The sequence below is a fragment of the Sebastes umbrosus genome, chromosome 2, assembly GCF_015220745.1.
Source record: "Sebastes umbrosus isolate fSebUmb1 chromosome 2, fSebUmb1.pri, whole genome shotgun sequence".
Taxonomy (NCBI): Eukaryota; Metazoa; Chordata; class Actinopteri; order Perciformes; family Sebastidae; genus Sebastes; species Sebastes umbrosus.
In genome coordinates this window covers 41,074,593-41,098,876 of record NC_051270.1, presented here as the reverse complement: position 1 = coordinate 41,098,876, position 24,284 = coordinate 41,074,593, and the positions used below count along the sequence as shown (strand labels likewise).

The following is a 24,284-nucleotide window of genomic DNA, read 5'->3' as shown; positions in this document are numbered from 1 at the left end:
CTGGTTTGATGTCCTTTTTATCCTTATCTTTTATTTGCAGTTTTGTAGTTTCTATTTTTTGTCTTGTAATAGTTTTATATTACAGTAGCCTCCACCAGAGGTTTTAGGAGGCTGAATGTGATGTAATCGTGGACTGACCTGGTCGGCGTATTTGAGTTTGAGGCAGGCAATGACCTGACCCTCCAGCTCGCTGTCCTCGCTCGCCTTGTTCAGGATGGGCTGGCAGAACTTTGGGATGTCAGCTCGACAAGCTTTTCTCAACACCGGGTTCAACCTGTAGTCTGGAGGTGGAGGAGGAGGAGGAAGAGGAGGAGGAGGAGTAGGAGGGGAATGTGGATTCTGGTCACGTTGAGTCAGATTCACTACATCTCCTTTCATATTAATTGTAATGGTTTACTGACCTGTGTTTTGTGTGATCTGTCTCTTGGTGATCATCTGTTTACACTTTGGGTCCATCAGCTCGCTATTCTTGTTCTGTTTCAGACACTGAAGGACGTTCCTGGCGTCCGCGTCAGTGCAGAACCGCTGCAGGAGACAAGTTTGTTATTCCATCAACAACCAAACCTCTTAAAGAGACTGTTTGTAACTTCTTACACTTACACTCTTATAAATCATTGCGCGTCTTTGTTACCTATGCGTGCTCGCGTGTAACTACGCTGTTCCAACACAAACTACTCAGAAGCACCAAAACTGCAAAGTTCTATCTAGTGAAGCCCATCTGTTAAACAGGGTCAACTCTTCCTGCTCCAGCCCCCCTGACAGCAGCCAGAAGACACAGGGGAGACCGTAGCGCTGGTCTCCAGGGCCGGAGTCTCTGCTGCTCTGCTCGCCTTCACTCACACACCGCGCTCGTTCTCACTCACTCCCCCTCTCACATGCATGCGCGCACACTACACACTGCAGAATAGTGATGGGAGTTCTGGCTCTTTTTAGTGAGCCAGATCACCAAGAAGAGCCGGTTCTTTCGGCTCCCAAACGGCTCTTCGTTTTACCACTTCTGCCTTTTATAATTCAGCCAAATTTAGCGCTGGTTTGACCTATGATTAGTGTGTGTGCAAATATATCACTGAAATTATTCAATATAATTATACTAAACCTTCAAATTTCCAGAATACCATCATTTTACATGCTGCTTCGTTTCCGACTGTCACTCATCTTGTCTGCTATTCGCGCACCGCACCACACACCTCTCTCTTTCTCTCCTCCTCTCCCTCCTGCTCTGTACCTGTAGATCATCAGCACGCGCACACCCGCCCCTCCCTGCTTGATGGTCAGAATGATTGTCCTATCATTCTGCCTTGAATTAATAAAAAAAAACAAAAAAAAAACGTCTCTCAGACGAGAGCCGGCTCCCATCGTACACTTAAAAGAGCCGGCCGACACATCACTACTACGGAGGAGTTACGTTATTGTCTCCGACCAAAACTCCGATGTCTCCCCTGTTCCTTCTGACCGCGGTTGGGAGTCTGAAGCAGGAAACACAGTATCAGCATTGATTCATGGAGAGACCTTTGTCTGGTCAGCTAACATAGTAATGTTAGCTGACCAGACGAAGGTCAAGCAGCTGAAATATAGAGTGATATTGTGCTTTTAGCTGACGTGTGTCGCCTCACTGTGTTGAGCGATGCTCCTTCATGTCTATGTAGAGCGAGAACAAGCGTGAGCAACAGGACGCTGACTTTAGTTGACTTAACGGCCACAGGTGTCGCTGTTAACAAGACATTTCTGATTCTTACATAGAGTCCCTTTAAAGAGTCCCTTTCAATAATTTTAAACGTAGAATTGTTTGCTGGTTTGTCAGCAGGATTACAGAAAAACTACAGGCCAAATTTTCATGAAACTTCTCTGAGTGCCCTTCTAGTTTTGGGCTCTTTGTTACGTTTCAGATGTCTTTGAACTGTTAGTGTAGTACAGGACTGTATGTATCAGAGGCATACAATTAAGTTAGGTTAAAACAGACACCCTATTATTATTTATTATTATTACCCTATTATTCTCATTTATTTACAAATTGAAATGTTAACTAACATTTATTAAAGTTACACTGAATGAATCCTATCAAGTGAACTTATAGTTTACATGCTATTATACAGTTTAACCTGTAGATGTCTACACTAGCATTAGCTTGGGCTCCGATGCTAGCGAGGGTTAGCCAGATAGCTTCTTTTATATGGTAGCTAGCGCTGGTTCTGCAGTATTTTGCTTTAGACTTTGACCTTTGACCTTTTCTTCTTAATTTGTTTATGTGTGTTAATGATAAAGTGAAATGTGAATTTACAGTTAATGGAGAGTTATCAGTACAACATAAAATCATTCTAGAAATTGGTAAAGCCATGCTGGTGATTACATTCATGATAAATGTCATGTTGATTTTGGTTACATATAAACCAGGTAGCTATGTGTAGAATGAGAGCACTATAACTGTTATGTGATAGTTGTTAATTGAAGCACCTTTCTAATGCAAATTGTGACCCTTGTATAAGTTACAGTATAGGAGACATTTATTGCATTCTAGTTATTAGGTTTGGTTGGGTTATGATCATCATTTAAATGTGAACGACATATGCAGAATATGTGTAGATGCAGCTATTGGAGCAGTTTTATTTCATTCTTCCTGACCGCCAGAGGCAGTGCTTAATCCATCTTGCGCACGCGGTTGAGTATTTAATATCAAGAAAGTCACATGTGACCTGGGATGACGTAGCTTATATAAGCCAACATCATCATCAGAGATGTCCCTTGAATCTTCTCGCGGCAGGTTGAATGAATGAAGATAGCCGTTGACTTTCGCTGGAAGCACTGCAACTGCATGGTTGGAGCTACAGTTTCGTCCTCATAGGGCTGCCATTAGTTAATCACGCCTACACTCAAACACTTCACTGTTAGACCGGTGTTTTGGACGGTAAAATTTCAGCTAGGCTAACGTTAGAGTTTAAGTAACGTTTCTTGATAGGAGTCTGTTTTCGGTCTCCTTTATTGTTTATTGCCGCTGAGCTAAGTGTTTGCGCTTATAGTATCGGCGAGCCTCCGTCAGACAACGAGCCCCGTTGGGCTGTTGTCGACTAATTATTTTCCTTTTACAGTGTGTATTGCTCACCAGCGAGTGATTTCGCTCATTAAAGCGTGCATCTCCTTTGTTTATTGGATAGAGCGACCGCTCCCCAGTAAGTGATTTCGCTTGTGGGTTAACGTCAAAGGGCTTCGGTGCCGTATGTTAAAGGGGAAGTTATTACCTTCCCTGTCTTTTGTGTTCATTTTGTACGTTAACAGTCCTAGTTCAAAGCTAATGTCTATTTACTTAGAGAGTTTGCTGTTGAGCAAATTATTATTCATATCACAGCAACATGTTAGGAGAGCATGTTTGCCGTGCCTGCACGGCTCCACTGCTAGCTACTGATGGCCATGATGAATGCCCCACATGCCTCTGTGTTGTAAACCTGAGGGAAGGGCTGTCCGACAGTCAGGTGGAAAATATTCTCGGAGCGTTGTAGAGTTCATGAGGAGGTACCTCAGAGTGCCTCTGTGCCAATAATACTGAGATTTTTGCAGTCTTTGCTGGAGAAGAAACTCTCTCCTTCTACCTTAAGAGTCTATGTAGCTGCAATTTCAGCTAGGCATGTTAGAGTGGATAACCAGACCGTGGGGTCTCACACTCTGGTGACCCGGTTTCTCTCTGATTAAGATGTGGGCTTATATACGTTACGTCATCCCAGGTCACATGTGACTTTGTTGATATGAAATACTCGACCTGCGCGTGCGCGAGATGGATAACATCCACACTGCCTCTGGCGGTCATCCAGAACTCATAGAACCGTAGTTACATACGTAACTCTCGAATTCACGTGCAAAGAAAAAGTGACGTTATGTTACACTTGTATTTAATTTGGTTTTGATGTTACTATCTCAGTAGAATTGCAGTACATAGTATTAGAGGATTTTGAGTAATGTGTTTTGAGCCAGGATACCTGAATAACATTAAGAAACATGTTATTTGAGATCAAGGTTGGGAGGTTACTTTGAAAATGTAATCCGATACAATTACTTATTATCTGTTAAAAAAGTAATAGGTAACCTAATTCAAGAATCACAATATAAAAGTAATGTAATCTGATTGCCTTCTGTTACTTTTGGATTACCTCAATACCAAATATGCAAATAAAGACAAGTGAAAAGAAAAATTTCACCATTATTTTGTATGTAAAGCAGAAAAAAGGAACAACATCACAAGTGAAAGTTAAAATGCTGTCATCATCAAAGAACTCCAATCATCTGACACATTAGTTACCTGATTTTAACTTGGAGCAGCAGCAGCAGTACCCATATAAATGAAATTAAATGAACCTACATACACATTTCTAGGGCTTTACTGTGGTATTGTGGTTATATAAATGTAATTTATGGTGCTGTTAGATTGATGCTATAGCTGCTAATTTTTGTTCTTTTGGACTGAGACAATTACAGAGAAGACTGAGTGCCGTGTCGCTCGCTCTGTGAGAGGAACTCATTCCCCTGAAGTGCTGTAATGTGTGCACATCTGCATAGTATATCTTTCTTTATTTTAATTGTATTTTAAAATTATAATCCTGCTAGTAATCCCCATTTTTAAATGTATCTGTAATCTAATTACATCTTTTTTTTCCGTAACTGTAACTGATTACAGTTACCTTTATTTGGTATCCTAATTACGTAACGCCGTTCCATGTAATCCATTAATCACCAAGGTTGTTTGAGACGAAGATGCATGATAAAAGAGAGTAAATAAAGCAGAACATTCTATATGCTAACATATGTTACTCCTTGTCATTGTTCTCAGTCGTCCTCATGTCCCAATCCTGAGACCGGTGGTAACATTAGCAAGTGATTCCCCATCTAAACTCGAAAAGGTTGAACTTCAGAACACACAAAAGTAAAGATAAGAGAAAACCTTCCCTTCAGAGCAGACCCTCTGCAGGCGATAGACCCCTATTTTGGGAACCACTAAACTAAACAACCAAACTGTATAAAGTAGTTAAAACTAAAATGGCACTCGGAGAGCGCAGACCTCCACCAAGGTGCGTGACTTTAAAATCAGATCCCAGCTCCCAGCTGGCGGTACCGTGATGTGGTTGGCTTGTTATTAACACGGTGTGTTTCCGTGTAACGTATCGGCGGATGCCTCTCTCATTCAGCAGCCTTGTTATGTCTGTATAACGTTACACTACGTTGTCTCTCATCCCGTCAGCTACCGCTTTGTTCTTTTCTCACTGCGGACGGACAGCAGCTCCACCGCACCGAGTGTCGCCACACATCCACACACATATCTCTCTCCCCTCAGAAGAAGGCGGGAATATGCATCATCAATGCAGTTACACTGCGCATGTGTTATACCCTGTGGTCTTAATGCTCAGGCTGATCGGAATCCTTCAAAATATTCCTGAAACCGGATCATGATCCGGATCGCCACCAAAATCTAATGGATTGTTCATTGTGCTACACCCCCCCCCCAACCCTTTCCTAACCTAGGGGTTTGTTTGTTTCTACTTCTGTTTATCAATGTCTCCATGATGGAATGATGGTCAAAATGCAAATATAAGACCTAAGTTTTTATGAAACTGTATGAATTTAAATTCCGATTTGTGCTATTGGTATCAGAAGTAAAAATCCTAAAACATCCCAGTGCTTCTCCCCCTCCCCCCCCCCCCCCTTCCTCCTCCTCTTCGTCACCTTGATCATCTGCTTGCAGACTCTCATCAGCTGGTAGTCGAGCTCGGGGTCGGTCATCTCCACCTCCTGCAGCCTGAAATCCGCTGGTGGCAGCGCTGACTGAGCTGTTTCTTCTGCTCCTTCAGACACTCGATCATCTGAGGAGCAGCAGAGGGATGAAGAGTAGAAAACCAGGACCACTAACAAAATGTTTTTAATGTTTGTTTCAGCTGTTTCTTGGGTGTGTGATGCTGCTCACCTGAGCGTTGCCAAAGGCCACGTTGGGACACAGACGACTGATATCAGACTTACAGGGATCGTACAACTCTGGTTCCAACCGAATATCCTCCGACTGGGAAGGAAGGAGAGGAGAGAGGGGTATTGTACTGTCATTTTTAACAAAACTGTACCTTCAAAGTTTCATGGTGTTACATTAGATAGAAAGTTTACCAGCAAACACACACTTTTTATTTCCCCCAGAATGTGGTACATTTGATGAAGTGAAAACGCTGTCATTCAACCAGAAACCTGTTCTTGGGGCCGACACAAAATGCTGGTTCATAGTTTGCTTTGAGCGAGCTCTGATGTACAGAAACACCAAACATCAACTGGTCCATAAGCTGGTAGCTGGACAATGTGATTGGCCTAGACAGCACATTAACGGCACCTGTCATCACGTACATTTTTTTGTTGATCTATTTATATAATACCAGGAAATATATAGTTTACAGGGTTTTTTTTATATACTGGCTCCCTCTGACAGACTCATATTATAAGACTAATGTTGCATTCACATTGCAAGCCTTTATTGCTCAGATCCAATTTTTTGTTTGGCTGTTCACATGATTTTTTAAAATGTGGCCAATATCAGATTCCAGTGTGAACTGGACTGGTTAACAGATTTGGGCCACTTTTGCCTGCAGTCTGACCGCAGCCTAAAAAGTCTGCAGCCATGCTAGCAGCTCTGTGAGGCTGTACTTAGCCACAGTGGTGCTTTGAGCTAACATGTCGATGTTAAGCAGGTGAAATGTATTTCTTACAGTGCTCACCATCTTAGTTTAGCTTTTTAGCATACTAACTAGGCCTGTCACGATTACTGCTAACGTTGTCCCAGAAATGGTTGCGATGAAAAATATTATTGTAATTTTAAGACCATTTTATGTCACATTAATACAATACATACTGCGAGTACACCCTTTCAAAGAGAAATTAACTTTTAATTCTTAAGAATATTCAGACAGTCAAATTGGAATGTGAAAAAAATATTAAAATATTCAAAATAGGGCGCCTGGTTAGCTCAGTTGGTAGAGCGGGCGCCCATGTAACAGGCCTCAGTCCTGACCGCTGTGGCCCGGGTTCGAATCTGGCCTGTGGCCCTTTCCGCATCCACTCTCTCTCGCTCTCTCCCCCCTTTCCAAGACTCTATCCACTGTCAATAAAAATGGTAAAAATGCCCCCAAAAAATAACTTAAAAAAATATATATATATATTCAAAATAAATAAAATGAAACCAAATAACCAAAACAATAAATAAAATGGACTCTCTGGCTCTGTTAAAGGGACTGTTTGTAACTTCTTACACATAAATAACCCGGGTCGGTTTCCTCTGCGCGCTTGCATATGCACGCTCACGTGTAGCTACGCTGTTCAGACTCAGACTCCAACTTAAACTACAGTGAAGCACCAAAACCTCTTGGTTGTATCTAGTGAAGCCCGTCTGTTAAACAGTGTTGGCCGCGGTCGGAGGACGCGGGGGAGACCGTAGCTTTGGTCTCCAGGACCGGAGTCTCTGCTGTACTCTGCTCCTCTGCCTGCCTGCCTTCACTCAGCTCGCTCCACCTCACGTGCATGCGGCACACTCCACACTGCAGAAGAGTTAGTTTAGCTCTGAGAATATCTAGTGAATGTACAGTGGACGTTTGTGCAGTAATAACTGCTGCAGCTCCTCCAGACCAACAGAGGTTTCCCGTGTCTTGTGAAGTGACGGAGCTCCGCAGAGAGAAACGTTATCGTCTCTGACCAAAGCTCCGGTGTCTCCCCTGTTCCCTCCGGCCGCGGTCGGGAGGCTGAGGCAGGAAAAGCCAACACTAGGATCAGCATTGATTCATGGAGAGACCTTCGTCTGGTCAGCTAACATTACTGCCAAGCAGCTGAAATATAGAGTGATATTGTGCTTTTAGCTGACGTGTGTCTCCTCACTGTGTTGAGCGATGCTCCTTCATGTCTATGTAGAGCGAGCACAAGCGCGAGCCCGACGCTGACTTTCGTTGACTTAATGGCCACAGGTGAAGCTGTTAACAAGCATTTCTGATTCTTACAAACACTCCCTTTAACAAAAATGTGCAATGTCTGCGCAATGCCCGAGTCTTACAATGGTTGGGAAAACGCTGCTGTTTATTCTAGCGAGTGGCTAAAATGTTGCTAACATTCTTATGTAAACACAACAGGCAATATCTAGAACAGAATCAAGCTTATGTCTATATATCATACGATAAGTCGATAAAGTAATTATTGTAACAGGCCTAATGTTAACATTTGCTGGTTAGTACTATTCAAAGAACAGCTGAGACTGATGGGAATGTCATTAGTTTTGCAGGTATTTTGTCATAAATGATAGACTTGGACTTATTTAAACTTTGACCTAAAAAAGTCAGAGGATCACCAGAGTGATGAGAATTCATCCTGAGGGGAATGTGAATGTGTGAACCACATTTCATGGCAATCCGTCCAATAGTTGCTGGGACATTTCATCCAAAGTAAAAACAAAACCTCAAGGTGGTGCAAGAGGAAAATTCAGGGGGTCGCCATCACTCAGGGTTTTAAGGTCACATGTTTCCTTCGGTTGGTGTGTGGTTAAGTAATAGCATCATGTGACATACAGTAGGTGTACTTAAGTATCTGGACCGAGTGTGCGTGCGTGTGTGAGTTCAGATAAGTTAGTGTTTGTGTGAGGTACCATCTCCAGCTCCTCCACCCGCAGCTGTTTACGACATTTGAGTGAAACCCGCTGCTCCCTGGCGTCCTGCAGCGTGTCGTTCTTCACCGTGGTGCTGAGACAGATGACGACATCCACCCTGCGGCGTGATGGACGGGGAAAGGGTCAATTATATCCATTTAAAATCTGATCAACTGGACGCAGAAACGGACCAAAGGAAAGAATAATGGATGTTTTCTGGATGTTTTCATGGAAATCAAACCCACTTTTTCTTGATGTTTGGACACAAGCGGAGAACGTCCTCCTTACAGGCCATCTTAAATTTATAGGAGAACCGGAAATCCTTCATTTGGACCTGAAAGTTGAGCAGCAACAACCACAGAAAAACAGCATCATCTTCTGTCTATTTCATTTTCAGTTTTTCTCTTTTTTGTCCTGCTTGATCTCGTCACGATAAAATATCAGGAGGGAACCATTAAAGTTTCACACTCTAATAGATACGGCGCAGCAGTCTACTTGTTTACATGAAAGACCAGCTGTCAGTCCAGAGGTGAGTCAAATACAGTCAGCTGTTTCCGAAACAGAGGAACTAAAGCAAAGTCATCTAGCTTGTTGTGGATCGGATCAAATTTCATTTTAACATAAAAAAATATCTGAAACTAACTACGTTGATCAAAGATATCACGCAACAAACCTTCAACTGGAACTTCGATCCACTTTATGAGGTTCCATTGAGATAATCTACAAGACTTCATTGATTATGTAGAGGCTAGTCAATAAATATCCTCTACTAACTAGGTTATATTCCTAATGTGGTTCATATTTATACTGATCATTTACTGTATGTGTCCTATTGATTTTTATGTGTGTCTGTGTCTGTAAATTCTGTACTCTTTTTGTAATATTTTATATCATTTGTATGCAGTGTTTACTATTTTTTTGTTAACTAAAATACCAATAAACAGATGTAAAAAATACAGGAACTAATCACTTGTGTCTTGGCCAAACTTTGCACCAAACTTCACTGAAATCTGCTCAGTTTTTATTACACGGCTTTGTTGAATACTCCATTCTGATTGGTCAAATACGGCATTCTGTGGTCTGTTATTTGTGTATAGCTATGGGCGCAGTTCCGATCTCAAACTCTTGAGGACAATTTTTGTGTTAAATGATTGATTTCTTAAGTAAGTCGCCATGTAATAAGCGGGAAGCTTCACGTCGGGGTCCTGCATCACCCTGTCAGGGTTTATTTCACAACAATGACCCGCTCCCTGTACATTAACCCTTACATAAGATATTAACACGACTGAAAACATCCTTTGTAGACGCAACAAAAGGTTTACAAGACGCATAGAAAGATCATTTGGATTCAGTGACTTCCAAATTAGTTAACTGAAAATGAAAACTGAAGTTAGTTTGACATCAACTTTTAATTTGTAAAAGTTCCTAAAGTGAAACTAGATTTTTTTTAAAAACATAGAGTAAGAAAGAGTATACAGAGAATCAGATGTTGTCATGGTAACTGACCAGCTGGAAGTGTGTAACGCCGACTGCACACTTTTCGTTCATCTCCTTCTGGTGTTTATTCTGAACTAAACACTCCATCAGATCACCTGTATCGATCTGGTTATCAGCTACATCCTACAAACACACAAAACAGACATGAACACACACACACACACACACACACAGATTAACCATCCCAAACATTATTATTTATATTTCATTTAAGGAAGTTAAACACCAGAAATCTAAAGCCCTGCTTCATTACACATACAAAAGTCATGGGGTCACTAAAAATATTCAACCTTTGGGAGCATGAGTGGAAATTTATCTTCTGCTCACCAAACACAAGAAACAACAAAATAAAAAGCAGATAAGCAGTTAATAAAACACGTAGACAAAATCAAATTACACAGTTCATGTCAATGTCTGTGCCTTAAATTGACATTTTAGCAGAATAGTCTGGATGGAACGGTTTGTCATTTTTAAGGCTCCTTTCTTATGGACTCAAGTATTTAGCAAGCAGAGGTTTTGTCTTGATGGTGGCAGAATGAGATCACCAATAAAAGGAGTCAGTGCTTGGTGAGCATAAATATACATCGCTAACGGGACAAAGGTGTTAAAAAAGGTGTTCAAAATGACTGTAGCGTTCAGTCAAAACCTCTCTAACAACTCCAACATGAGCTTCTTATTATCATTTTGTTCTTTATACTCTGAACTTTTACACATTCCATCCTCTTTGTTTTAAACACTGTGCAGCTCTTTTTGTATTTCCCACATTTTTTATGTTTTTCTGATTTTCTTATTGTAAATTTCCATTATGTATTTATGATTCTTGACTTTTGCAGAACTTGTTTCTTTTTCATTTCTCTTATGTTTATTGTGATTTAGTCAGTGTTTTACTTTTTTTTATAAACTTTGTATTAATTGCAAGGCTATTATATATTTCTTGCATTAGATTGCCAGACATTTTGTTTTATTTGGTACACTCCCCTTTACTGTATATCCATGTGTGTACATACAGTAGAAAAGTACATGTACTCACGTGGCAGTGGGCCTGAGTGACGGGTTCGCAGGCTCTGATGAGCAGAGCGTCAATCTGGATGTCCTGCAGCAACCAGAGAGACAACAAGTTCAAAATGTGCCGGTGAGACAAAGAAACACTCACATCATCAACACATCAGCTGCTCAGGTGACCATTCATTCTGGTTTCCACTGAATATTAATGACCTCTGACTCCAGCTCGGTCAGGTTGCCCACCACCTCCCTGCAGGCAGACACCAGGTCCTCCAAATGATCCTGCAGACACTCCAGCTCCTGAACACACACACAGGTGTGGGGAATGGTCAGTAAAGTATACAGGATTTGTATTTAAATGGCTACAGCATGCAGACCCTTCCTGTAAAGTTCTTAAAGTTTCCTGAGGAGTTTTATTGTTAACAAACTTGATTGGCTGTAAGAAGAAGAGTTCTGATGAACCAGCAGAGGGCACTCAAACATCCACCACTGGGTTAAAGTAACAACTGTAGTAGCAGATATCAGCACTACTGCTGTTACAGTATGTGTTCGTCTCACCTGTCCAGCGTCCGTCTTCTCGCTGCACCACTTGCCGAGGTCGGTCATGCAGCGTTTCTGCAGCTCAGGGTCCAACTTCACATCCAGCGCCCTCTGGTGGAGAATCCTCTGAACCTCCACCTTACAGTCCCGAGATAACTGCAAACACACACACACACACACATAAAAGCTTGTACTAGAGCCTGACGATACTGAACTGTTGAGGCTGATACCAAAACTCAATTTTCTTGTTATCTGCCGATGTATGTTCCAATACTAATATATCTGTGATAAACTAATATTAGCTAATAATATTGGCTCTAGTTTGACCCTCACTAGCCAGGTTTACATCTCAATGTATCCTACATTTTAACCAAATTTCAATAAAATCATGAAAATAGAATGTGAATTAATGCTTGTTTCTATCCACTACCGTGATGTGATTATTAAGAGTTGGTTCATTGAAATAATCAGTAGGTGGCGCCAAGTCTCCAGTCGGAAAACCATTAAGGCATGGTGTCACATTCGCCTCCTGTCACTTCCATTCTATGCGAGCGAAGGAGCAAAAAAACATTTGCTTCCGGCTGCGAAGCAAATTTGTATCTTCACATTCACGTGGAGTTAAACTCGTGAACTTTCTGACGAATATCTTCACGGCATGCGATGGTCACTAGCCAGCATTCCTGCACGTGTGCCCGTACCATTACACTATTGCAGAAGAAGAGCGCGCAACAAGATGACATTATTAGAAGAGCGCCAGTTGAAACTCAAGAGGTGAAAAACAAAGTAGAAAAGGATGGAAACATGACATTTGTGTTTGTCAGATCAGATCTGTGTGGAGCGATGGGAGACCAAATCTTCAATGGACGTTGAAGTCACATGCTTCATGTATGTCATCATGCATTTGCTAGATCTGTTTCCATTTCACTTTGTCACATGTTGCTTTTTTCAAAACACCAACTTTCCACCTCAGCCAAGCGTAAAAACTTTTTTGCAATATTTCAAGATTTTTTCAAATTTTCGTCATTTCCACTCAGGTTTTTTTATGCATGAATTGTAAAACAGGTGGTTGGAAAACACACCTTATGCTAGCTGTCTTAGGCTAATGTGTTGCTAATACAACAATCTAGTGCGTTTGAAATCACTCCCCATTTATTATATAGTGCACAATATTAGTCACGATATATATTCGGTGTGTTACATACAGTCGGTGTCCGAAATTAACTTTTTGACTCACTGGCCAAGGTGACTGGTAGATGAAAAAATCCACCAGCCAAGCATAATTTCTACCAGCTAAAATAAGAAATTGCCTTATTGTGTCACATTTATATTTGTTTAAGTACATTTCATTGAGACAATACTGATAAATATTGTATTTAATTATGTTGAATACAAACTAAGAGAAGAAACCAGAGCAAAATTTAAAGCAAATCAATTTAAATATATTGACAGTTAATCAATTCAAGCCTGACTACTAGGCTTGGGCGGTATCTATTTTGTATACCTTCCTGACATTTCACCGGGTAAAGGCTACCAGAGGTGGGACCAAGTCACAAGTAAGTCTCAAATCAGTGCACTCAAGTCCCAAGTCAAGTCCCAACTCAGATCTTGAGTCCTAAACAAGCCATATAGTCACATAGTCTTCACCATTTAACAGCAAACTAAGTGAATCTGGGGAGGTAAAGCTGAAGTAGGCGAGATTGGATCAAATATGATTAAAAAAAGTTATTTTTATAAAACGGTCACTCTATCGTGACAGTAGTACATGAAACAGGTAACCTGAAAAAAATCATGTTCCTCTGTGTGAGGACACAGAGGAACATGATTTTTTCCACCAGCAACACCATGCGGTGTCCTCCGGTGTCCTCCGGTGTCCTCCGGTGCTCCTAACGTCCTCTGCAAGATTTCACTGACCAGTGAAAGAGTGAGATCGGATCACAAATGGACACCGAAGACGCATGTGGAGATGCATTTTAATGCCGGGTGTGAACAGACGCACTTAAAGCTGTCCACTTGTGATTGGATCACTGAGGACACATGTTAATACCAGGGGTCTCATTTATAAAACATGTACATGTGCACAAAAGCCGAAAATTGCGTGCGCCAAAAAAAAATCTGACTAATAAAACTGTGCACACCTGCACGCAATGTTCCCTTTATAAATCACAGTCCACCTGGAAATGTGCGCACGTGGATCCGCCTCATATCACGCCCACATTCAGCCATAAATGGTCGATGCAAAGCACCTCATGAATGTTTCTGCATGTGAATGAGCCTGTTGTTGATCAGTGGATCTTTACGGTGAATCACAGCGACTACCGAGAGGAAGACCAAGAAAAGCATTTTTTCTGACACAGAGAAGCTTGTAGGTGAGGAGGTCTCTGAACACTCGTTCCCTCCTAATTCTGTCATTCACGTCATGTAGTCCTCAGTGCCGGTATATCCACCAGCACCACCATGCAGCATGTAACGAGTGTCACCGCTGTGTTTATATGTTTACAGCAATCACACTAATCCATTCACAACTTTCCAAAATGATCCTGACAATCAGTAATATCCCCCACCTGGATATCATTAGAAGAAGGAAGTATGATAGGTGAACACTATTTATTTATTTATTTAAGTTTTTATTGTGAACTTGTCCTGCATTATGATTAGGACTGATGATGATAATGAGGAAATGGAGTGTAACGATTATGTAAGAGCCGCTTTATTTACACACTTTGCTAATTTACACAATCCATACTGGTGAAGATGTGCTGGGTGGAGGTGATTGGTGAAGATGTGCTGGGTGGAGGTGATTGGTGAAGATGTGCTGGGTGGAGGTGACTGGTGAAGATGTGCTGGGTGGAGGTGATTGGTGAAGATGTGCTGGGTGGAGGTGACTGGTGAAGATGTGCTGGGTGGGGGTGACTGGTGAAGATGTGCTGGGTGGAGGTGATTGGTGAAGATGTGCTGGGTGGAGGTGACTGGTGAAGATGTGCTGGGTGGAGGTGATTGGTGAAGATGTGCTGGGTGGAGGTGACTGGTGAAGATGTGCTGGGTGGGGGTGACTGGCGAAGATGTGCAGGGTGGAGGTGACTGGTGAAGATGTGCCGGGTGGAGGTGACTGGTGAAGATGTGCCGGGTGGAGGTGACTGGTGAAGATGTGCTGGGTGGAGGTGACTGGTGAAGATGTGCTGGGTGGAGGTGACTGGTGAAGATGTGCCGGGTGGAGGTGACTGGTGAAGATGTGCTGGGTGGAGGTGACTGGTGAAGATGTGCCGGGTGGAGGTGACTGGAGGAGGTGACTGGAGGAGGCAGAGTGTGTGGCACACTGAGACTGAGAGTTGAATATAGCTGTTTTCATTTTGTCTATATGTATACTGTATCTGTCTCTATCTAATAAACCATAAATAAAATAATAAGTCATGTCTTGTTCACTGCAGCGATTTATCACACAACAACTTTATGAAAACGAATATGGTACTTGTTGATATCTGCACACTATTAGAAGATCTTATTAAAACTATTGGCGCTCTGTTCTGCCATTCTTTAATGCTTTTTGATATAATCTTGGATCTCTACAATTTCTTCAACAATTTCAACATGATGATGATTTCAAAGCTGTTCCACAGCTGACTGCGAGTGTCTCCACCTCCGGCCCTCTCCTCTGAGCTCCAGAGGTGGAGGACGTGATGGTGAGACAGCGCTGATGAAATATTGAGCGGAAATTTGATTTGAGATTTGAGTTGATCTTTTACATTTGTAAGGTGCTTATGGAATAGTTATGGCTCACTAGCACAAATAACACTGCTGTTTTAAATGTTTATGATGAAGTGGATATAAGTATGAAGTGAAGTTAAATGTGTGAGAGGCATCATTATAATGACATTTAATGTCTACAGTCTGGCTTCAATTCACCACCTCACCGTCTGCGTCTCCAGTTCCCCCTACCTCGGTGCCTCCATAATGTGCGTACGCACGGGTCAAAGTTTCCGTACCGGTGCGCACATTCTCCATCAAGTTTGTTTTTATAGATCACAACTGTTGCGTGGGAAGTGGCGGACGCACAATTCAGGCCCCGTTTTGTGCGTACGGAACGGTTATAAATGAGACCACTGGTCTGAACAGGGCCTATGAGAGCCAGCTGTCAATCACTTGCGAACTCCGACCAAACGGTCAGACTAGGCAGCGCTGATTAAATATGAATCAATATTCTGTTACATTAATGTCTATTTCTCTCCTCAGATGTTCTCAGAATCATCTTGTAGTGCACGGTTTAGCTGTAAAATGAGAACGTTTGTGAAGCGGCAGCCATGTTGAGATCTGGTGAAGGAACGCCAAGTTCTGGTCACATGACAGCAGCACAGCCAATAGGAACGCTCTCTCAATGAAATGACCTGTGATTGGTCAAAGTCTCCCGTCACGGGCTATATTTTATAAAGCCTAAAGCAGGAAACACAGTATCAGCATTGATTCATGGAGAGACCTTCGTCTGGTCAGCTAACATTACTGCCAAGCAGCTGAAATATAGAGTGATATTGTGCTTTTAGCTGATGTGTGTCGTCTCACTGTTTTGAGCGATGCTCGTTCATGTCTATGTAGAGCGAGCACAAGCGCCAGCAACAGGACGCTGACTTTCGTTGACTTAACGGCCACAGGTGTCGCTGTTAACAAGCACTTTCTGATTCTTACATAGAGTCCCTTTAACTGAATTGTTGTCGAATAGTATTTTCACAGTTTCACTATTGCTGTCGCTGCATAGCTGTGAATGTAGTATATTACCTTAAACATAAAACCAAGTCTTAAACAGCTCTTTGAAATGTCCTAACTCTAAAGGTCTGAAACACACACAATGATGACTGAGACCATATAATCATATAAAATCAAGCTGTCATGGGTTGTTTCACTGACGAGTGTAATTACCTAAATCGGGGCCAAGTCATTACATTCATTTGGCAGATGCTTTTGTTCAAAGTGCATCCCTTCGAAACAAACAGCTGAACTTGTGTTCAGTGCTACAGAACAAGTACTGAGACCTTGTATGCTCTTTTAGAAATGAGATTTGGGGGCTGTGGGCAACCTCCGGTTCTGAGCAAGGGGCTACCTTGTGATTGACAGATTACCACGGCGTTGTCCGGTCTGTGAGTTGTCTGTGTTTTCGTCTTACAACTTTAACCCTTTCACAGTGTGTTTTCTCTTCATGAAAGTTAATTATAACCTTTTTGATATTTTTTGCCTATAAATGTCTTATTCAGCGTTATTCAGTTGTACTTAGCTCCTCCCTCTCGTGTTACTTCTGGTTACAAAAAACAATATGGTGACGGCCATAAACCAAGATGGCGACGGCTGAAATGCCAAAGTCGAGGCTTCAAAATGTCAGTCCACAAACCAATGGGTGACGTTGGGTGACAGCGTCCCCTTCTTATATCCAGTCTATGGTTGGGGGGTGTGGTCTGAAAAGGTCGGCCGATTTTATTCTTTTTTTAACTGTTTATTATTTTCTTGCCACCTTATAAAACACTTCAAGCGGCATTTTGTGTATGAAAGGTGGCTACATAAATAAATATATATATATATATACATATATATATATATATACTGTATATATACAGCACAAGGTAGAGAAGCACCTTGCACCAACACCTCATGACAGGGGAGCAAAAACTGAAGGACACATCGGCAGACAAGAGGGCCCGCAGGAAAGAACGCAGCAACGCAGGCAGATCACAAACCACACACAGATGCGACCTCTGTGATCGAGACTGCGCCAACCATGGTCACACCCTGACCGACGGATATATATAATATATGTATATATAATATTATTATAATGACTTTGGTGATCCACTGATTTTTCCTCTAGAGCCACCCCTGGGGTTGACATTTTTGTTTTTTGTCCCAACAAATATTTGATGTAATGCAATGAAATTTGGTTCACACATTTATGTCTCCCTGAGGATGAATGGTAATAACTTGTTGATCCTCTGACTTTTCATCTAGCGCCACTATCAATCTCAAAATGTATCCAATACTTTGATTTATGACCAAATACCTACAAAACTACTGGCATTCCCATCAGCATCAACTTTACTTTGCGTTTAGTGCTAATTAGCAATGGTTAGCATCTTAACATGCTGAACTAAGATGGTAAACATGGTAAACATACCTGTTAAATATCAGCATGTTAGCATTGTCATTGTGATGATGTTATCATTTAGCTCAGAGCACTAAGTACAGAAAGTAATGAAGCCTGCTTGTAGTTAATAGGCTATAACATGAAAACATATTTGTATTATTGAACAAATTTCCACCCAAATTAAATGAGTGATTCTAATTGCTGTTATTGGTAAGCTACTGTATATGTACTGTAAGAGTGACAAACTGGCACTGCTCGTCTTACTGTTGAGCAGGAAGTCACATAAACACACCCCATCACATCAAATCAGCCCGGCTTAGAGCAGCAGGTCGTCCACCAATCGGAAGGTCGGAGGTTCGATCCCCGGCTGCTCCGGTCACATGTCGATGTGTTCTTGAGCAAGACACTTAACCCAAAAATTGCTGCCGAAGGCATAGCCATCGGTGTGTGAATGTGTATTTAGATTAGATCCTGATGGACAAAGTTGGCCCCTTAGCAGCCTCTGACATCAGTGTATGAATGTGTGTGTGAATGGGTGAATGCTGACATGTAGTAAACAATATGTTGTTTTGAGTGGTCGGAAGACTAGAAAAGCGCTATATAAATGCAAGTCCATTTACCATTATCATCAATTAAGCTCTTCACCAGGATCAATACTGATTGATTCAGGTGAACCATCTACCACGTACCTGCTCGACTGCATTTACCTGTTAAATTTAGAAAGTTGGAGTCAGAGAGAGAGCATCAACCTCTTAATCAGACACTATCCTCTCCCTGGCATCACAGTAAAAGGACACAGAGTGAGCCAGCATTAGAGACAAATAAAGTATGTGTAGTAATGTCATCGTACCCGGCGTCCCTGCTCCTCGGTGCGGTAGGCGTGGCGGTACAGGCAGGAGAAGACGGCGCCCGGTGGCATCAGCTCGCTGGTCTCATTCCAGCCGTGTGTGTGGCAGAGTCGAGCAGCGTCACCCTGACACTTCTTATACAGGACGGGGTCCAGTCTGAGGGACAAACAGAGTTCTATATCACAGCCATGAGGTGACTCCTTTACTCCGTGTTAAAGAAAAGCATCAGACCAGAGGTTTTCCAAGTGTGAGGCGGGCTTCCCCAGGGAGGATCCATACAGTTTCAGGAAAGCTCAGTGAATGGAAGTGAAAAATATGACATTACATTAGTTATCAAAAGAAGAGCACATAGAATAGCCTAAATGTGTGTGATTTGGTTAAAGAGATAGTTCAGAGATGCTGTAGTTTGGGGGAAGTTGACTGTTTTTCCCAGAAACTAATAAAAGCCTTAGGACAGACCTTTTTTATGTACTATATTTGGTGTAATCTCAAGTTTTGTAACAGCAATATTAGGCAATCTTGGCTCAATTGTTGAGTGTCTATGGGATCAAATAACATAACCATGATCCTATAGGCATTCAGGAATTGATCGATACTAAGCAAGTAAACTAAGGAGGCTGAGGGGGGGCCTTTTTCTAAGGTTTGTCTGAGGGGGGGGCCCCCAGTCTCAGACTTGAAAACCGTTGCTAATGGGAAAACAAATTATATGCAGATTAAAGTCCAAAATTTAGGATTTATGCCAATATTCTGAGATTCATATTTAGACTTCCAAAGGAGTATAAGGTCACAATTTGGAGGTTAAAGTCTGAGGAAACAATATCTATCTATCTATCCATCCATCCATCCATCCATCCATCCATCCATCCATCCATCTATCTTATCTATCTATCCATCCATCCATCCATCCATCCATCTATCGTATCTGTCTGTCTATCTATCTATCTATCTATCTATCTATCTATCTATCTATCTATCTATCTACTGTATCTATCTATCTATCTATCTATCTATCTATCTATCTATCTAATCTATCTATCTATCTATCTATCTATCTACTGTATCTATCTATCCGTCCATCTATCTATCTATCTATCTATCTATCTATCTATCTATCTATCTATCTATCTATCTATCTATCTATCTATCCATCCATCCATCCATCCATCCATCCATCCATCCATCCATCCATCCATCCATCCATCCATCTATCCATCTATCTATCCATCCATCTATCCATCTATCTATCTATCTATCTATCTATCTTTCCATCATTAATCTCATAGTTGTGAGTCACAGTTTCATTTTAGTTTAGTTAGTTTTCAGAGTGTGTTTGCTAGTTTTAGTTTAGTTTTCCAGAAAGGTTTAGTTTTTATATATTTTTTTGGGCGGCTGTGGCTCAGAGGGTAGAGCAGGTCGTCCACCAATCGGAAGGTCGGGGGTTCGATCCCCGGCTGCTCCGGGTCACATGTCGATGTGTCCTTGAGCAAGACACTTAACCCCAAATTGTTCTTGAAGGCATAACCATTGGTGTGTGAATGATTATTTAGATTAGATCCTGATGGGCAAAGTTGGCACCTTAGCAGCCTCTACCATCAGTGGGTGAATGGGTGAAAACTGACATGTAGTGTAAAGAGCTTTGAGTGGTCGGAAGACTAGAAAAGCGCTGTATAAATGCAAGTCCATTTACCATATATGTTGTTTTAGTTAGGGCCAGCTTAAATGTCTCACAAGTATGTAGCTGCATATACATACAAAATAAGGAATGTCTATAATGTTTAATGTTTAATCTTCACGCTACTTTAGTAAAGCAATTGCGTCATAGCGCCGTCTCCTGGAAGGTCACGAGAGTTGACAGAAATTCATGTCGTCTCCTTTTTTTGGAAGTGATATATTAGAACTAAAATACTAAAACTGAAATGAATTTACATTCATTTTAATTTGAGTAGCTTTTTCCCCAGGCAACATCGTTTCAGTTTAGTTTTAGTTTTTCTTAAAGGATATAGTTTTTATTTAGTTTCAGTTCACCAAAAATGTTTTTCGCTGCTTATTTTGAAGTTTTAGTTAACTATAATAACCCTGGGCTAAACACAGGTGTAATTGATCAAATGAATTATGGTGCCATTCTATTTAGTGTGTCACAGCCATTTCAGTGAGCCAGCATGGACAATACCCGACTTGATAACTTATGCTTAAAGGACCAGTGTGTAACAATTAGGGGGATCTATTGGCAGAAATTGAATATAATATTAATAAGTATGTTTCCTTTAGTGTATAATCACCTGATAATAAGAATCATTGTGTTTTCGTTACCTTAGAATGAGCCGTTTATATCTCCATAGGGAGCGGGTCCTCTCCACTGAGTCCTCCATGTTTCTACAGTAGCCCAGAACGGACAAACCAAACTCTGCTCCAAATGACCTACGCTACTCTTACAAAGACTGGCTCTAGAGAGGGACATTCGCATTTTCGTGTGGGCCACTGTAGCTCTCCAACACGCTTGGCACAAAGGGAGAAGTTGTAATCTGCAACCTCACCGATAGATAACACCAGATCCTACACAATGTTCCTTTAAACACAAAAAATGTTGTGCTAACATACAAATTCCACATTTAGGTCATGTGATGACAGCTGGGCTGTCTCCATATCTGTTGAAGACTCCACAAAAAGCAAGTAAATGGACCTTGAGTTCAGATAATGTTGTCAAACTACTGTCTGTATTTGTGTATCAGTGGAATATTAATTGTTATGTCAGTCATGTTAAAAGGTAAAGAAGAGCAGAAGAAGAACATTAGCTGCTAATGGATTCAGACTCACTTCCAGTCTCTGGATATGAAATACTGCAGCTCCAACAGCCGGTGTTCACAGTCCTCCACCATCTTCTCCGTGTACAGGTGCTCCATCAGGCACGACAGGATCCTACATGCACACACACACACACACACACACACACACACACACACACACACAATCAGATGATGAACCAGTGTCTATTTAGGACATACACACTTCAAGTTTAAAGAACAAAATGATCATTTAAAGTTGAGATTATTTGACATAAAGTGTGTTTGTGTAAATGGACTTGCATTTATATAGCGCTTTTCTTTCTTTGCCTTTGGGGGTTAAGTGTTTCTTGTTCAAGGACACATGTGACCCGGAGCAGCCGGGGATCGAACCACAGACCCCCCGATTGGTGGACAACCTGCTCGACCCTCTGAGCCACAGCCGCCTTGTGTGTGTGTGTGTGTGTGTGTGTGTGTGTGTGTGTGTGTGTGTGTGTGTGTGTGTGTGTGTGTGCGTGCGTGCGTGCGTGCGTGCGTGCGTGCGTTAGGGATGTCACAAGAACCAATTCGATGCCAAAAATCAAAAAAGGTGACGGTACTCTTCAGTACCAAAGGTACCGTACGATGAAATTAACATCCGCAAAGCGCCAAATGTGGGTAGATGTTTGGCGAGGAACTCTCTGGAGGCTATCCGCCGCACTGGTGGGTAAACATTTGTACCAAAATCATGTTGGTCATGATATAAAAACTAGGTTCGGTTACACTGAGAGTCTCTACCATGTTTTAGTGTCATTTAAGGTTACGGGCGCGCTGCTTCGGTCCTCTGCTTTCAGTGTTTCGGAGTTTGACACACACAACAGCGCAATGCAACAGCTTCGGAGATGTTGGGTTTGTTTACTTTTTCAGAGATCCTTTATTGATTTGTTCGAGAAGATGATTCACTGGTATGGAAATAACTGAACTAAACAAGCTGATCAGAGATCATTTATGGATTTGTTTGAGGAGAGGATTCACTTGCTGAGAAAAACTGAACTGAACTGAACAAACTGAATTTGTATCTTTTGTTGCTTATTGCTAAATCTCTGAAAAGTGGTGTTTTTTTATTGAACTCTGGACTCTTTATTTCCAGTGAATGTTATTGGGACTTGATTACCTTACACTCCCCAGATCCACTTAGTTTGAACCAATCCAACAGCATACAATCAAGTTTCAGGAGAAAACCATGAAGAACTGACGTTATGTTACTGAGAACCAATTGGATCCAGTTCCTCTGCTGTTAAATGGTGAAGACTATGTGACTATATGGCTTGTTTAGGACTCAAGATCTGAGTTGGGACTTGACTTGGAATTGAGTGCACTGACTTGAGATTTACTTGTGACTTGGTTCCACCTCTGGTAGCCTTTACCCGGTGAAATGTCAGGAAGGTATACAAAATAGATACCGCCCAAGCCTAGTAGTCAGGCTTGAATTGATTAACTGTCAATATATTTAAATTGATTTGCTTTAAATTTTGCTCTGGTTTCTTCTCTTAGTTTGTATTCAACATAATTATATACAGCATATATCAGTATTGTCTCAATGAAATGTACTTAAACAAATATAAATGTGACACAAAAAGGAAATTTCTTATTTTAGCTGGTAGAAATTATGATTGGATGGTGGATTTTTTCATCTACCAGTCACCTTGGCCAGTGAGTCAAAAAGTTAATTTCGGACACCGACTGCGTGCGTGCGTGCTCACATTGGGTCTCCGTTGCGGATGTGTTTGCAGGCGGTCTGGATGACGGACTCGCAGGCCTCGTTGAGCGCTCGGTCAATCCGGTAGTCTGCTCCGGGGTCGGCAGACTGGATCAAAGTCTGCAGCTGCAGCCAAAACAAAGAGTAGAAAAAACATTAAATGTCAGCAGCTGGATTTTATTTCTATTTCTATATTTTATTAATTGATAAACAACCTATGAAGACATACAGTCTGTTCATGATATATGATGAACAATGCTGTCTAACTTATGTGATAATTCATAAAATATTAGTTTGTATTATTTACTGTGTGACAAAAACAGATTATATTTTCATTTACAAACATTTATTTTCTTGTAGAATATCCCATAAATTATAAGTACTTTAGCTAGAAAGCAGAATGTCCAGTTTGGTCTGAGTATCTACAGGCTGAAAATCTCTTTTTGACACAATCATGGGGAAAAATGGCACGTAGAAAAGAGTTGTTAAAGCTTTACGTTTTTGGAAGACTTCATACAGCTGTTTAACAATCTTAATAAAAACTGAACTGGCAGTTTTCACCACAAGACATTTTGTGTAGAAAATCTGAAAGCTTGGATGATTTATGCAGAGTGGTTTTAGATTTATTCCAAAAACTGTTTTTACATTAATTATTAAGAATAAAAAGCCCCAGACCACACACAAAAAGTCCTGCCTCTCAGCTGTTTGTATCTCTTTAACAATGAAGGATCACAGCGATAGGAACTGCGGTTGTCTTACGGCGCTCTGGCAGACGCTGTCGACGGTGGTGCTGCGGTCGCCGCGTCCGATCCTCATCAGGCAGTGCAGTGTGCGGCCTTTGCGGTGCAGTCCGGAGCAGTGAGCCTCGATCTCCGTCCGGCAGTGAAGCACGATCTCCGGACTCAGGGAGAAATCCTCCATCAGCATCCGCCGGTAGTCCAGCATCTCCCCCTGACACTCGCCGCTGACCGGACGACCTGCACAGCACGAGATCAAACTATTACTGACACAGTTAAGCCCCGACGACACATCATTTCAAACCCTTCTTTGCATGTACAGCATTTGCATTTTATTAACATTAAAATAATACAAATTTTCTTCTTACTTAACGGGATAGTTTGGG

The 24,284-nt window shown here is 41.6% G+C and overlaps 1 protein-coding gene across 1 annotated transcript in view; it reads right to left on the bottom strand.

The window, feature by feature from the left end:
* Window positions 1–24,284, bottom strand: part of LOC119476603 (Golgi apparatus protein 1-like) — a 46,909-nt gene that overhangs the window by 3,698 nt on the left and 18,927 nt on the right. Inside the window, 15 exon segments of the mRNA XM_037750003.1 lie at window positions 139–281; window positions 402–525; window positions 5,704–5,783; window positions 5,786–5,840; window positions 5,942–6,034; window positions 8,639–8,756; window positions 8,884–8,972; window positions 10,145–10,258; window positions 11,166–11,228; window positions 11,351–11,437; window positions 11,696–11,833; window positions 18,646–18,799; window positions 21,458–21,559; window positions 23,166–23,287; window positions 23,921–24,138. Coding sequence (XP_037605931.1) covers window positions 139–281; window positions 402–525; window positions 5,704–5,783; window positions 5,786–5,840; window positions 5,942–6,034; window positions 8,639–8,756; window positions 8,884–8,972; window positions 10,145–10,258; window positions 11,166–11,228; window positions 11,351–11,437; window positions 11,696–11,833; window positions 18,646–18,799; window positions 21,458–21,559; window positions 23,166–23,287; window positions 23,921–24,138 — 1,700 coding nt within the window.